At 37.3% G+C, this 15,910-nt stretch overlaps 1 protein-coding gene and 1 long non-coding RNA gene across 2 annotated transcripts; one reads left to right on the top strand and one right to left on the bottom strand.

Moving 5' to 3' along the window:
• Positions 1-535, top strand: LOC133786016 (uncharacterized). The gene is made up of 2 exons (XM_062225228.1): positions 1-78; positions 161-535. Exons 1-2 carry the CDS (start codon positions 1-3, stop codon positions 509-511), a joined length of 429 nt encoding a protein of 142 aa, XP_062081212.1. The 3' UTR covers positions 512-535.
• A 2,689-nt stretch (positions 536-3,224) lies between these two features.
• LOC133784475 (uncharacterized) lies at positions 3,225-13,172 on the bottom strand. Its single transcript, XR_009871361.1, has 5 exons — positions 13,081-13,172; positions 12,639-12,707; positions 11,915-11,971; positions 3,617-3,659; positions 3,225-3,462 (listed from the first exon to the last, which is right to left on the bottom strand). It is a non-coding gene; the product is annotated as an uncharacterized LOC133784475 (long non-coding RNA).
• Between the last annotated feature and the right edge of the window lie 2,738 nt (positions 13,173-15,910).

The following is a 15,910-nucleotide window of genomic DNA, read 5'->3' as shown; positions in this document are numbered from 1 at the left end:
ATGTTGTGTTCGGGGCATTATTTGGATTTTGCTGATGTACCTCAACAGTTTAAGGATCAAGTGCTTGATCGTATGAGGGTAAAAAAATTACAAATCTTGTACTTTTCATTATTTAATTCCATTATTTACAAGTTATCTAATATTTTTTTTCCTAATGCAGTATTACTATAATATAGACGGTCATCCACAACGTGAGTCAGTTCTGGCAACTCTCAACAAGGAGATGGGGGAAAGATATCGCGAGAGAAAGAACTATAGACATAGACACTTCAAAAATCATTATGCTGGACCAGAAGATTTGGAGAATGTCCTCTCTAAGCCACCTAACCATTGCACTAAGGAGGCTTGGCAGCTTATTTGTGAAATGTTTTTGAGCGAAAGATTTTTGGCTCGTTCCGCTAAAAATCAAGCAAACAGAAGACAAATGAAGTATGTAACAACACAAGGCACAAAGTCGTTGGCAGCTAAGCGTCACGAATATGTAAGTGAAGATGTTAATTTAATTTTATAAAATAACACATTCTGAAACATTTTGTTTACATTTGTATAGGAGAACCCACATGCGCATGTTGTTGATACTTGGAGGGATGCTCATATGAGAAAATCGACAAAATCTTTTGTCAATGAGGCAGCTCAACAAGATTATGTAAGTGAATAGTATTGTTTTCTTGTTTCTAATATTTATAATGTTTCTAATTTTTGTTTATAATGTTATCTTTATACAGGAAAAAATGGCGGCTGAGGTTGAGAAGTCACAGAATGAGAGGCAAAGTCAACAGCAGAGTGAGGCATCTCTAAATGTATCTGGTGTTGATTCGTCCCCGGTCGATCAATATGAGATACTAAGTAAAGTACTCGGGGAGAGATCTGACTACCAAAGAGGAGTGGGTTATAGGGCGAAAGGGAAGGCAAAAAGGACATCCTCTAGCTCTACAGATCAAAGTCAGTCCCAAGCAAATACTGCTGCTTCGCCTAATGAAGATATGAGAGTTATGGCTTTGCTGGTGAAGGCAATTCGTGAGACGTTTGAGACTTCGACAACTGTGCATCCCAGTAAACTGTATAACCCAATGTTTGACAGTTTTCTGCAGAGGCATTTGCCACCACAATCCGAAGGTGCTTCGTCTTCTCAGTCTCCGTCACAGCAGTATCATCCTCCGTCACAGCAGTATCAGCCTCCTTCACAGCAGTATCAGCCTCCTTCACATCAGCAGTATCAACCTCCTTCACAGCATCAGTTCCAGCCTCCTTCATAGTATCCGCCGCAGCAGCTGTACCAGCCTCATCCAATGTATCCGCCACATATGTCGTTGCAACAACCTCCTCGGTATCAAAACCAATACATTTTTGGACCCCATTCTCAGTCTCCTCCACAATATTTTAGTTTTACCGATTTTCCAGGAGGATCGATGCAGCCTCCACCACAGCCACAGCCTCGAGATCTGTTTGGGGACCTCACGCTCGGACGATCATCACAACCACCATATATTCCTTCACCGCCACCGCCACGGCCGCCACAGCCACCGCCACCGCCATCGTCACAGCCATCGTCCTCACAGCCAGACCAAAATGTTGAAGATGAGGACAATTTCAATATTAATCTTAATGACTTTCTTTAGTTACTAGTTTATATATTTTGACTGAATTAATACTTTATTTATTTTTAATGACTATAGTGATATTTACTAGGTTGATAAATATTAAAACTATTTATATTAATTTTAATGTTAGTTATGTTTAAATTAATTTAATGTTTATTTTTATTAAATTATATTATAAATTATTTTTAAAAATAATTAAATTTAATAAATATTAATTTATTAATTTATTTAAAATTTAATTTAAAAAAAATTATAAATACAATAATAGCGGCGGACCCCGCGACTAATATTAATCCCTCGGACATAGTTATTAGCGGCGGGTTCCGCCGCTAATGTCCGCTGCTAATAATTGCTTATTAGCGGCGGGTGTGTCAGTCCGCCGCTAATAATCATTATTAGCGACACTTTTTTAGGCGCGGGGTATTAGCGGCGGAGGCCCGCCACTAAAGTCTATTAGCGGCGGACGTGGCATTTATTAGCGGCGGAGTCCCCCGCCGCTAATAATTAAATTTGTTGTAGTGATAGTACATGTGAACACCATTAATAGAGAAAAGCCATGTGAACTGTAACATATTATTCATACATAGTGCACTTTACTAGAGGAAAAGTAAAATTAATTTGGGTTTAAACATATGCATTTGCTCCCATCTCTCATTCTCTTTTGTCCTTGGATTTCACACTCTAATATATCTTGAAAAAGGGGAAAAAAAATATAAATCGTTGTATATATATATACATATGACAAAAGGAGTTCGTTGGTGTTATACGAATAGAGTGAGTTCAAACTTTTCTTTATAATCTTATAGGGGCAACGAAAGTGGTAGGAGGGAGTGAAATTGTTTGTCTCTTATTATATATATATATATATATATAAAGGTGTTGAGAGAGAGTTGATAGAAAACTGGAGTTGGGAGGAAATGGAAAGAAAAATGAATTGGTAATTAATTTATACTTTGAAGTGGATTTGAGTTTTATATTTTTAGTTACAATACGAATGCCAAATCTTGAGATGGAGAGAGAGATAGAGTGTGTGAAAGATTATAAATATATATATCATCATTGCTAAATTCAAAGCTTGATTTGTTCTCATAACTCACTTCTGTAATTTAACTCTAAAAAAATAAAAATAAAAAGTAAAGAAATCACCTTCCGTTGTCATATATTACAATTTGATTTATGTAAAATATTTCTTCGCATAATCTAAAAGATATATGGAGTTTTTATTACAACAAAACTAGATTTTCATCTCTTTCTTCACCAATATATATTAATTCCATCATCATAATCATTATTTATATATATATATGTTTAAAAGTAATTAACTACCTGTAAATCATATATGACAAAAACCATAAATATATATGCTTTAATTTACTCTCTCTAGATGATCATGCATGCATTGCAAATGAAAAAAACAAAAAAATCATATAGTTTTGAGAAGTGATAAGAGAGACCGTCTTTTTGCATTAAAATCTTTTATTTATATAGTATTGAATTAAGTATTAGTTTACCAGATAAATGAATGATAAGTTTTATATATAGGTATTTATAAAAAAAATCCCTAAAAAAAAGCATTAGATCTTAAAAAATGTCAATATCATCATATTAGGTAACTCGGTCCAAATACATATTTCACTTAAGTGAACCATCTTTCAAAAAGTAAAGTTTAGAGAATCAAAATCATCATAATAAACTTCTAGCTAAAAGGTTTAGCTAAAATTTGAAAAAAATTCCATGTTTCACTTTAAAAGTGAACAACGAAATCTAAAGATATTTTGATGCTTTGTTATTTGCACTAGATTTGAAAGCCTATTGCCGAGCCCAAAATGTGTGCCATGACCTTCCATTTGTTTCCATCTATCTGTGTCTTGGTCAGAAATGAAACAACAACAACAATATTAAAGCACTATTAATGTTAAAAGACATAAATATTATATTCATGCATGGTTTATACTACTAAAGCAAGCCAACAAGATATTTTCCATTATAAAGAGTACAAGGAAAAGAAAATACACCTCAAGAGCCTAACTATATGAAGATGTATGGCATCACAACCAACTGCATTAGAACCCAAAATAAACATAATTAAATTACTTAGACATATATAAAAAAACAGTAAGCTTGTTTGACATCCAACGAGAAGTTCCACATGTTGGACAATTTTCCAACGTCTCTTTATCTTTTCTAAATAGACAACAATCATTTACACATGCATGAATCCTTTCATATCCTACCTTGAGTGCTCGAAGAAATTTTCTCACTGAGTACATAGACTTGAGGAGCACATTATCAAAAGGTAGCATATCATGGAAAAGCCCTTGCATTTCATCAAAACATTTGTCCGACAATCCATTAGAAGTCTTAAGCTTATACAAAGCAACAATTGCAGATAACTTAGTGTATTTTGTGCACTGTGGATATAATGGAATTTCTGCATCTTCTAATTTTTTGGTGAAATTGTCATCAGGGCCTTCTACATGTTCGTCAAAATCATAGTCATCAAGTTTTGTAGCACTAAACACATTATAAGCATCAAAATAATTCATTTCGTCAATATCATCACTTCTAGATACTTCTTCCCCATGATGAAACCGTATTTTGTAAGTTGGATCGATCCCATTTATGATCAAATGCTCATAAAGAATGCTGACATCTTGGTGACTTAAGTTTCGACACACTTTGCAGGGACACAATAATTTTTTTGGATAATTAGCCTCTTTCTCTATTGTCTCTACAAAACTCTTAGCACCTTGCTTATACTCATCTGAGGCTCTACAATTAAATGAAAAATATATACTCAAAATTATTAGAGAAAGGTATAACCTATCTATCTATGAATTTATTAACTTAATATTAACTAAGTCCTCAATTCTTATTACCTGTTGAACTGTAACTAACTTTTATCAAACATGATGTCCAAAGTTGGTAATAAGAGCCTATATATCTCCTTTTTGAAATTTTTCTTCTGTGAGAAGGGACAAGAAGAAAACTAACATATATAAAACAAGAAGTACAAAAGGCTATGCTATATGTGTATGCCAACACACAATAAGTACATTCATACAAGTATATGTTATAATGAAACCAATCAAACAAACAAACACAATTCACTTATAGGATATCAAACATTGTTTTTGTTTAATTGTCAAATTTTTAATTAATTAAATAAAAAACTTTTTTTTTTTTAAGTGTTACCAATCAGCACCCAAATGTTATTATCTTTTTTTGCATGAAATGAAGTTGGAAAATGTAGATATTGGCTGTGAACGTGATATAAAAGAGGACATTATAAAGCCGGGGTAATTTGTTTGATGGTGATGTGTTTGTTTGCAATAGAATGGAAGGGAGACGTCCCAATGCTCAACTAATTACTTGGGAAATGGGTTTTATTTCATATATTTTTTTATTAAATAATTTATATTTTTAGTTTCTAATTATCAATTTAATTGGATGTTCAGTACGATTCTCGGTTTGAAAGAGTGGGATTGCAAAAGAAGATTATCACGACTGAATTCAATGACATGACATGAAAGGTTTGGTGATGAAAAAGGCAATTCGGCATTCTAATAATGAGATGGGATATAGGCCTCAAGTTCCGACTCTGAGACAAGTTTTGGAAAAAGGCCAATGGGAGGGAGAGTGTACTTCCAAATCCAAGAGTATTATGAGTACACCACCTCCTTGTGGTGTTGGGCACCACCGGTGCCCCTTAACAATTCTCGTATTCACCAAAACAAAATAATCTCAAACTAGTGGTTACAAGTTGTGTATACTTTTGACAAAGCAACAAATCCATTACAAAAGTCAATAAGTGTTTATTTAAGAAACTAATTGATAGGCCACCCTTGACGTATGTGTATGCTAGGGGGTAAGAAGGAATGACAGGTCAACAAGTAGTTAGAAGGGCTGGGGTACAATGTATTGGGGTACAGAATAGAGCTGTGAGCTTGAGTATTAAAGGGGAGTATTACGTATTATGTTCTTTGTGCTGTAAGAATTGTGTTGTATTTGGAGAGAATCCCAGCTCTCGAATTCTGGGTATTTTTTAATGAAAAGGCAGCAAGGGAATTCAAGCTTATGAATCCCTGATTTTATTCAATTCTGAGTTAATTTCTGTTAAGTTTTACTGTGATACATACCAAGTGGTATCAGAGCAACAGATCCAAGATGGGACTGAAACGAAATTTTCAGATCGAGCTGGTGGAAGAGAAGATCGAAGAGGTGCAGTCTAAACTGAGGCAGGAAGTTATGGCAATTCGATCGCAGATCGAACACCTGCCCCAGGAGCTGGACGCTTTACGAGCAGACACACAACGAATTCCAGAATTGGAAAAGAAGGTGGAATTCTTGGTTGCACATATCACGCAATTGCTCCAGTCAACTCAGCGACCGGGAATGGCAAGTACAAGTGCGGCGGATGATCGATAGAAGAAGGCAGTCGACGGCGACAGCTCTTCCTCTCATCCAGCAACCGGAGTTCCTTCGGCGATGCACCCACCTCCAACACCGTTGACGAGGCAACCGTTTACACATCCTGACTTACAATAATCTCGCGATTTCCGACCACCACGTATCGAGCTGCCATTGTTTGCTGGCGAGAACCCAGAGGGTTGGGTCTTCCGTGTGGAGAGATTCTTTCTTCTGAATCGATTGAGCGAAGCAGAAATGTTGGAGGCAGCTATAATCGGCCTGGATGGCGACGCTCTTACTTGGTTCCAATGGGAGAATTCCCGTCGCCAGATTACTTCATGGGCATTGTTGAAGCACCTTCTCATGGTGCGATTCCGATCTGCTCCCGTGGGGTCGTCGACGGAAGAGCTACTGTCCGTCAAGCAAGAATCTACAGTCAGAGCATATCGGCTTCAATGGGAGGCTCTGGCATCTAGAGTAGTCGGTGTTCCTGAACACGTCTTGGAGGGAAGTTTCATCAAGGGGTTGAAGCAGGAGATCCGTGGGCCGTTGCACGTGTTACAACCGTCGGGCCTGGCCCAAATCATGGAGACGGGCCAGCGCATTGAAGAGGGCCATTTCCTATCTGGATTGGGTTTCCACCACCGAACTGGATCGGCTAGGGCACAAGCCGGCCCAATTTCGTTGCCCAGATTTTCACAGCAGCATCCCAGCACGAGATCGACTACGGCGTTTTTGGCCAACTCCCCGCAACCATCGTCGACCAGCACTGGGCCGCCGTCAGCAACGCCGGTCACCCCCCCTCCCTTACGACGACTAACGGAGCAGGAGTACCAAGATAAGAAGAATCGTGGGGTCTGTTTTCGTTGCGATAAGAAGTTCCATCGGGGGCACGTTTGTGAACAGAAATCTTTGCATGTGATGTTGATTGCAGATGAGATCGAAGGTTCAGAGAGCCAGGAGTCAGCCCCCTCTAGTCTAGATTCGGGGGAGGAAACAGTACAGGAAGAAAAATTAGCGATGCTGTCTCTTAACTCATTAGTGGGCATATCATCAGCTCACACAATGAAAATATTGGGGTCAATAGCCGAACACCCAGTGACTGTGCTTATCGACAGTGGAGCAACGCACAATTTTGTGTCGAAGGACCTCGTTAGTGCGGTTAAGTTGCCCGTTACAGAGACTACAGCTTATGGGGTTTTGCTGGGCACCGGGGGACGAGTACGAACGGAGGGGCTTTGCAAGAATGTGGAGTTAGACCTGGGGTCGCTACGGGTGGTGATGGATTTTTTACCGTTAGAACTGGGGGGAGCCGATGCTGTCTTGGGTATACAGTGGCTGAGTACTTTGGGGAATATGCAAGTGAACTGGCGCACCATGGTCATGAAATTCGAAATTGGGGGTACATGGATTACATTGCAAGGGGACCCTAGTTTATGCAAGTCGCAGATCTCCTTGAAGGCTTTGATTCATTAAGTTCAGCATGAAGGGCAGGGCTATTGGATTCAATGTGGTGCACTTACTGCCGAAGTTGAAAGTAGGCCGACTGAAAATGGAGCTGAAATACAAGGATTACTGCAGAAACATGAAGCTGTATTCGACATGCCAAAAGGACTGCCACCCCACCGTTCTCATGAGCACCACATCACCCTGAGAGAAGGAGCTGGCCCCATTTCAATGCGCCCTTACCAGTACGCGCAGATACAAAAAAATGAGAGAAAAATTATTGACGGAGATGTTACAGGCGGGGATAGTTCAGCCCAGTACTAGTCCCTTTTCGAGCCCCGTCCTCCTAGTAAAAAAAAAAGATGGGAGTTGGAGGTTTTGTGTCGATTATAGAGCATTAAGCCGTGAAACAGTTGTTGATAGATTCCCCATTCCAGTCATTGAGGAGCTGTTGGACGAACTACATGGGGCAAGGGTCTTTTCAAAACTCGACCTCAAGGCGGGTTATCACCAAATAAGGGTGGCAGCAAAGGATGTTGAGAAGACGGCTTTCCGTACCCATGAAGGACATTACGAATTTTTGGTTATGCCATTCGGCCTAACCAACGCTCCAGCCACTTTTCAAGCCTTAATGAACGATGTTTTTCGTGAGTTTTTGAGAAAGTTTGTCTTAGTTTTTTTTGATGATATACTTGTTTACAGCGCTTCCTTGGAGCTTCACTTGCAGCACTTAGATTTGGTGTTATCTCGCCTCCGCCAGCATCATTTGTATGCAAATAAAAAGAAGTGCTTATTTGGGCAGTCACAACTGGAATATTTGGGGCATATTGTTTCAGCAGCAGGTGTTTCGGCAGACCCACTAAAACTGGCAGCGATGGAAGAATGGCCAGCACCCAGAAATTTAAAGGAGTTAAGAGGATTCTTGGGACTCACCGGCTACTATCGAAAATTTGTAAGAGGTTATGGGTATTTGGCAAGACCGTTAACGGACCAGCTCAAGAAGGATGCATTTGGCTGGAATGAAGAGGCTCAAGCGGCATTTTTGGCACTTAAGAAAGCATTGTGTGAGGTCCCTGTTTTAGCCTTACCAAATTTTGCTGCCCCATTTATAGTGGAGACGGACGCATCGGGGACGGGGATTGGGGCTGTTTTGATGCAGGAACAACGTCCAATAGCTTATTTCAGCAAGGCGTTATCACCTAGAGATCGCTGCAAATCAGTTTATGAAAGAGAGCTTCTGGCTATGGTTTTAGCTATACAAAAATGGCGTCCTTACCTTTTGGGCCGCCAGTTTATAGTTTGAACGGACCAGCGGAGCTTAAGGTACTTGCTTGAGCAAAGAATGGTAGCAACGGAGCATCAAAAGTGGCTTACGAAGCTGCTGGGTTATGATTTTCAGGTCCAATACAAGCCAGGTTTTCAAAACAAAGCCGCTGATGCTCTCTCACGGGTACCAGAGATTGGAGCTTGCAATGCTTTATCCATTCCCAATCTGATTTCTATTTCAGATTTAAAGAATCATGTAGCTACAGACCCAAATCTGGCTGCCATTGTTCAGCAACTTCAGCAGGGCAAAGAGGTACTGGGATACTCTTTTTCGAAGGGGTGTTTGAAGTTCAAAGGGCGGCTGGTAGTTCCCTCTTCTTCGCCGTTTATATCGCTGATATTACAGGAGTATCACTGTAGCAACATGGGGGGTCACGCAGGGGCATTCCGCACATTTCAGCGCATCGCCGCTGATTTTTATTGGCAAGGAATGAGACAAGATATCCAAAAGTTTGTTGCTGAATGTCATACTTGTCAACAAAGCAAGTATTTAGCGCAGTCTCCAGCTGGTTTGTTACAGCCATTACCTATACCGGACCAAGTTTGGGACGATATATCGATGAATTTCATTGAGGGGTTACCGTGTTCCAATGGGTTCGATTCAATCTTAGTGGTGGTTGACCGTTTGTCTAAATATGGCCATTTTGTACCTCTTCGATACCCTTATACAGCTGCTACTGTTGCTGCCGTTTTTGTCAAAGAGATCGTCAAATTACATGGCATTCCTAAGTTCATTGTTTCCGATAGGGACAAAGTATTTCTCAGCTTTTTTTGGAAGGAGCTGTTTAAGTTGCAAGGAACTTCGCTGAAATATAGTTCAGCTTATCACCCACAGACAGATGGCCAAACCGAGGTACTCAATAGGTGTTTGGAGACCTACTTAAGGTGTTTTGTGAGCTCTCGGCCCTCACAATGGGTCAAATGGCTGGCATGGGCAGAGTATTGGTACAATACAGCGTACCATTCAGCAGCGGGAATGACGCCTTTTAAGGCTCTTTACCACAGAGACCCCCCGCCGTTGATAAGGATTGAAGGCAATCATACTATTGTTTCTGCTGTGGAGAAAAATTTGAAGGACCGTGACGCTATTTTGGATCTGTTAAAGATGAATTTACAGCGAGCTCAACAAAAGATGAAAGCTCAAGCTGATAAAAAGAGGCGCGATGTTCAGTTTGCAGTTGGGGACAATGTTTATGTGAAGCTGAAACCATATAGGCAGCAGACTTTGGCAAAAAGAAAAAAATCAGAAGCTTGGACCTTTATTTTTTGGACCTTTTCCAGTTCTGGCCAGAGTGGGATCGACAGCCTACAAGTTGCTACTGCCACCTCAAACGAAAATTCACCCAGTTTTCCATGTTTCGATGTTGAGACCCGCTTTAGGCCCACATCAAACAGCCATTCCTTTACCGTCCAACTTGACTGAAGAGCTGGAGTGGCTTCTTGAGCCTGAAGCGATGTTGGCCTTGCGTCCCGGTACTCAATTTCAGCAGCCACAGGTGTTGATCAAATGGCTACATCTACCGGAGTTTGAGGCGACTTGGGAGGATTTGGGCACAATCCAGCAGCAATTCCCAGATTTCCACCTTGAGGACAAGGTGCGTCTTTGGGCCGGGGGTAATGATAGGCCACCCTTGACGTATGTGTATGCTAGGGGGGTAAGAAGGAATGACAGGTCAGCAAGTAGTTAGAAGGGCTGGGGTACAATGTATTGGGGTACAGAATAGAGCTGTGAGCTTGAGTATTAAAGGGGAGTATTACGTATTATGTTCTTTGTGCTGTAAGAATTGTGTTGTATTTGGAGAGAATCCCAGCTCTCGAATTCTGGGTATTTTTTAATGAAAAGGCAGCAAGGGAATTCAAGCTTATGAATCCCTGATTTTATTCAATTCTGAGTTAATTTCTGTTAAGTTTTACTATGATACATACCACTAATCGATGCCATTAATAGTCCCAATGAAAGAACTACAAAGACAGATTTTTTAGTAAATACTGACACTAAAACAGTTACTTATTCTGATCTTCAGTACCACATATGGTTAAAACAGTCAACTATAGAATTAAATACCCTAACCATTGATAACATCAAAACTTAATATTATGTATAAGTACATGAACTAGAGAGATCAAAAACCATCACTCTTTTCTCTCTGGTTTACTACTTCATCTCCAATAATGGTCAGTAAGTAACATTCTTTCTTCTTCTGATAATAATAATTTATTCTGTATTTTCTTTTTCTCTTTGATTTAATTCTTAATAATTATGCAGGACCCCAGAAGCTGCTTAGTAGTTCTGGTATCATTAGGTATCACTTTGTCAAGCTGTTTTGGCACTACATATGGCCAAAACATACACAATGTGCTTGATTTTGGAGCCACTGGAAATGGCACCAATGATGACTTACAAGTATAATTAACTTTTCTATCCAACAATGTTCTAATTCAGGTAAATTATTAGTATTACACACATAATTGTATCAAATCTCTTTAAGTAGTAAATTAATCCTCCAAGTCCTTTTGTTGAGATTTTTTAAAGTGCTTTTCAGTTAGATTTTCACTTAAAGAAGTCTCTTCTATACAAAGGCTTGTTCTATTAGATGCATAGTTTTTGATACAAGGGAGCCAAAATATAAGAAGTTTATATAAGGGGGCCAAATTCATAATTTTTGAAAAAATGGGAATTATTTATAAAATGGTAAGAAGAAGAAGAAAAGGGGTGTCAGGTTGTCCTTGATGATTCAGATTCCAGCTTCCAGATGCAAAGTACGAGAGGAAGGGTCATTCAAAAAATGCAAAGTAGTGGTGGGAACAAAAGGAACAATTACGTAATAATTTGAAGAATAATGATATGTGTACTCAAAATATGCACTCAAATATTATATATAGTGATATGTCACTAGCAACCAACCATCTGCCAATATCAATTCAAACAACACACAAGTTTTCTTCCTTATCTCCACAGCACACAAATTTCTCAGATCTTACTTCACTAAAACACACAAGTTTTCAACCTTCCGTTATCACCGCAGCACACAGTAACAATCCCAGAACCTACTACACTATGGATAAATATTTAAGATATTCAAACTCCTCTAACATTTGCATAGTATTAAAATAAAAGTTAAGAGACATACCTATTGCAAACTATTGCCACAAAAGTTTCTTTGAAGTTCGTCTCAACACATAAACACCTTTACAATGTAATAAGATATAATGAAAGTGAGTCAAATTTGAATTAAATAATTAAATAATAATGGAAAAAGGGAAAAATAAAATCTAACTAAGTTATGAATGGTAATAATAAAAGTTTATATACATTTTGTTTTTCCGATTGAAAGTTGATATAAATGTATGAATAATAGTGAGTCAATAAATATAAATTTAAATAATGAATTATTACATATCTTTCGATCAATGATAGTGAGAGCATACTAGCTAGCAAGTGTACCCAACAATAATTAGAATGAAAGTGACCTTTTCTTTTTCTTCTGTCTAAATTCAATATGAGAGAGCTTAATTAAACTGCTAAATACAACATGTGATTACAAGAACTATATCATCACGTGAAACATAAAAAAAAAACTTTTGATATTCTATTTTGGATTAGACCTGACTTTTCTTCTCTTGAATATTAAACAACTATTCATGTAACACAGAAATATTATTAACTAGAGGACACAGTGATCATTTAATTTATTTACCATGAACCATAATATTTGTGATGAAGACCAAAAGGGGCAAGGATTTAGGATTCAGTGCATATAGTTTTCTTGGCAACCAAAAAGGGGAAGCTATATTAAAACCAAAAAAAAAAAAAAAACACATCCATTAATACTAACGAGAGAGCAGAAAATTCACCATCTCCATCCTTGTCAAAAAGACAAAAAACTTCTTCAAACTCAACAATCTGTTCCTCACTTAGTACATCTGCCATGTTATTTCCCATGAAAACTTAGTCTACACACTCAACCTTTTAGAGAGAAAGATAGAGAGAGAAAGACAGAGAGGATAGGGAGAGAAAGGGTAATAATAATAGTATATGTTATGATATTGTTGAGTATAGTGGTTTATACGATTGGTTTTAGGGGCTACTACCACAAACAAAATTAATTAAATCAATGATTTAATGCCTCTGAGCCTTCTGAAATTCTTTCAGAACTGACTGAAAATCATTAGCTAGCTTGGCATATGCAATTGTCTTGTCAGTTTGCAATTTATTAAAAAAAAAAAATTCAAAATCAAATGAGAAAGAAGAGAGATTAAAGACTTTCCATGAATTAAAAATAATAATAAGACTTACAGTAATTTGATTATTATGTTGGTGATCGACCTCACTGGCTTGACTGAGTTTGGATGAAGTCTCCTTCACCAATTGTGTGATATGGTTCCTCGTTTTGTATCTGTTTTTTTTTTTTAAAAAAAATAATTAGTAAAAATTGAGAAATCAGAAGAAGATGATGATGATGATGATGATGATGATGAAGATGGTATAGATTAATAAAGAGGGAAGGGTTTGTTTACAGTTTTTCTCGAAGTTGAAGAGTATCTTTGGGGGTGCCAAGGGAATTGACGAGGCGGAAGAAGGAAGAGACGGCGGTGTTGATTTGGAAAATCCCCGAAGCCAAAGCCTTAGATGAGATGGATGATCGTGGAGAGGATAATCAAAGGTGTACAACACTGATCAGAGAAGCCCGACGACTGATCGGAGGAGGCGATGATGACCTAGGTCGTATGGTCATCTAGAAATGTCACGTTTTACTACAGTATAAGAAAAAGGCCCAGTATTACTCGCTTTTCATTGTTTCTTGCTCATGTTCTATTTGTATTTATTTCAGTTTATGTCTTTGTTTAGCTACATTTTTCTTGCATACAGCACATGCACCTTATACTATAAGCAATAGCAAGATTAGCAACATAAAAAGTTGAGACAAATATGAGAAGAAATTATTGTGGTACCCATCTCCCTAGTGTTCAAAAGGTAGAAAGATAGTACCACACCAAGCAGTTTTAAGCATCAAAGTCAAACACATGAAATATAGTTGAGGCATTTTATCAAACATATAAAGGGTATGAAAATCAACTCAAGCAAACCAGTAAACCATTATTGAATCTTTCGTTGTTAAAGATAATATAAACAAGGTTTATATATATAAATATACTTATACTACAAGTAATTTAAACGGGTCATATATATGAAATAAGTGTATAGTAATTTAAACGAACCAAGCAATCAACCAACCACTGCCAACTACAAGCTCAGTTTCTGCAATCCAGAAATCTCTTCCCTTTACAGGTTGAATCCAATATGATACACCCTTCTTTCTCTCCCAACATATTTTCTAATAATAATTTTTAAGATTTTTTGTCCCAGTTCCAGTGCCAATTTTGTGTTATGACCACTTAATTAAACAAATAAAGAATGAGGGTGTACCAGCAAGGTGAGCGAGTACAGGGAGATTAAGGTGAGAATAGTCGAATGACCAGTTGTTGTTGTGGCCATCAGTGGACTTGAAGTAACAGGTTGAGTGGAACTTGGAGAAGTAGCAGAGTCCACAGCGGAGGTTGGCAACGAGATGGAGGTCCAGCCATAGCTGGGAGATCTCTCAGCTCTTGGAGTTGCTCATGGTTAGGATTCGGAGGAGATGAAGATGGAGGGGGCTGCGGCTGCCATTTGTGAGTGAGGATTTCATTATAACTTCTTAGATCTTGAAATTTCTGAGCCTCGCTTGCGTCGGTGAGAGACCATCAGTTTGTGGCGCACGTGGTCTCGAAGTCGGACGACAGCTTGACGGAGATCCGCCATAGATGGGTGAAGAAGATGACGTATATGTCCTATTGGGGAAGATGATGGGTACTGAGTTTCAGTGAGAAAAAGGGTATTATGGGAAGAGACACTAAAAAATTGGGCATAAATGAAAGAGTTTTAAATACTGGTTAAAAATTGAAGGTGCTCTCTAAAAATGGGTATTCCATTTAATTTTTACTATTTTATTACTGGCAAAATTAGGATTCCCGTGTGTTTAGTTTTAGGTTATTAGCCCATTTTTTAATAATAACACTTTGTTAAAAATGTCATTTTTTCAATGTGATATATACTCACTAGTGTTGTAGTGGTATCATTGTCATTTCATAAAAAATTTCCAAAGGGGCATTATATTTGTACCCAAAAAATATAAATAGGCACTCCATTAATTAAAAAAAAATTAATTTTAACACTTTTTCTCAGTATTTTTTTTTCCATTCTTTAAATTCTTTTTATAAATAATGTATATTTTTTTTAGAAAAAAAAACTCTTGTTTGTTATATTTTTTTGTTTAAAATTTTATTTTATTTAAATATTTAAAATATATTATATATATGTAATTTTTAGAATACGAAAAACAAAAAAATAGAAAAATATGAGCATAAGTTGATAATAATATATGTTATATATTAATTTATAATAAAAATAAACTGTGTGAATCAAATTTTGAGGTGCAAATATAATCACTCAATATGAAATAACAATGGTATTTACACATCAATAATCAATGTAGGCACCTCATATATTAAAAAGAATTAAAATAAATTATTTTTTTATAATTTATTCTTAAAAAAAAATTCTTAATTTTTTTAAATTCTTTAATTTTTCATTTCTTTCTTTTTTACATTACAAAATAATTTTCAAGATCAATTAAGCAAACGAGATTATTATACTAATTGCACTTTCTCACATTATTAAGTCAATTTTAATATCTGTTATAACAAAAAGTAAAGTTTACTACTGCTAACTGAAAATTACAACACATCATGTAACAACTATCGAGGCATTGAGAGAAAAAACAGCACACATCATGTCATTCCCTTAACAATAAAGAGTCTTAAAGTTCCACCACCAAACGTGGACAATGGATTATAATTCAGATTTCTAAAAGTCCTGTAAAGATTTCATGAGATATAACTTTATGATATATTATTCCACCACCAAACGTGGGCAATGAGACCAAACTCACTGTGCTTCCATGCCCGCTGCTGAGTTTGAGGAGATGTTAAACCATAATTACACTTTGTATTACTGTTAATTACATTTCCTTTTCTGATTTAGCTATAGTGGACATGTGTCCTGCTTTGATTTCTTTATGTACTCTGTA

Source organism: Humulus lupulus, chromosome 6 (genome assembly GCF_963169125.1).
Source record: "Humulus lupulus chromosome 6, drHumLupu1.1, whole genome shotgun sequence".
Classification (NCBI taxonomy): Eukaryota; Viridiplantae; Streptophyta; class Magnoliopsida; order Rosales; family Cannabaceae; genus Humulus; species Humulus lupulus.
The sequence above is the reverse complement of the archived record's forward strand: the minus strand, read 5'-3'. Positions and strand labels throughout refer to the sequence as shown.

What these genes read in the sequence shown, in the direction of transcription:
- LOC133786016 (XM_062225228.1), top strand. Translation starts at nt 1, where the DNA reads ATGTTGTGTTCGGGGCATTATTTGGATTTTGCTGATGTACCTCAACAG. An exon ending in AAGTGCTTGATCGTATGAGG is followed by an intron (nt 79 to 160) that starts GTAAAAAAATTA and finishes TTCCTAATGCAG; the next exon opens with TATTACTATAATATAGACGG.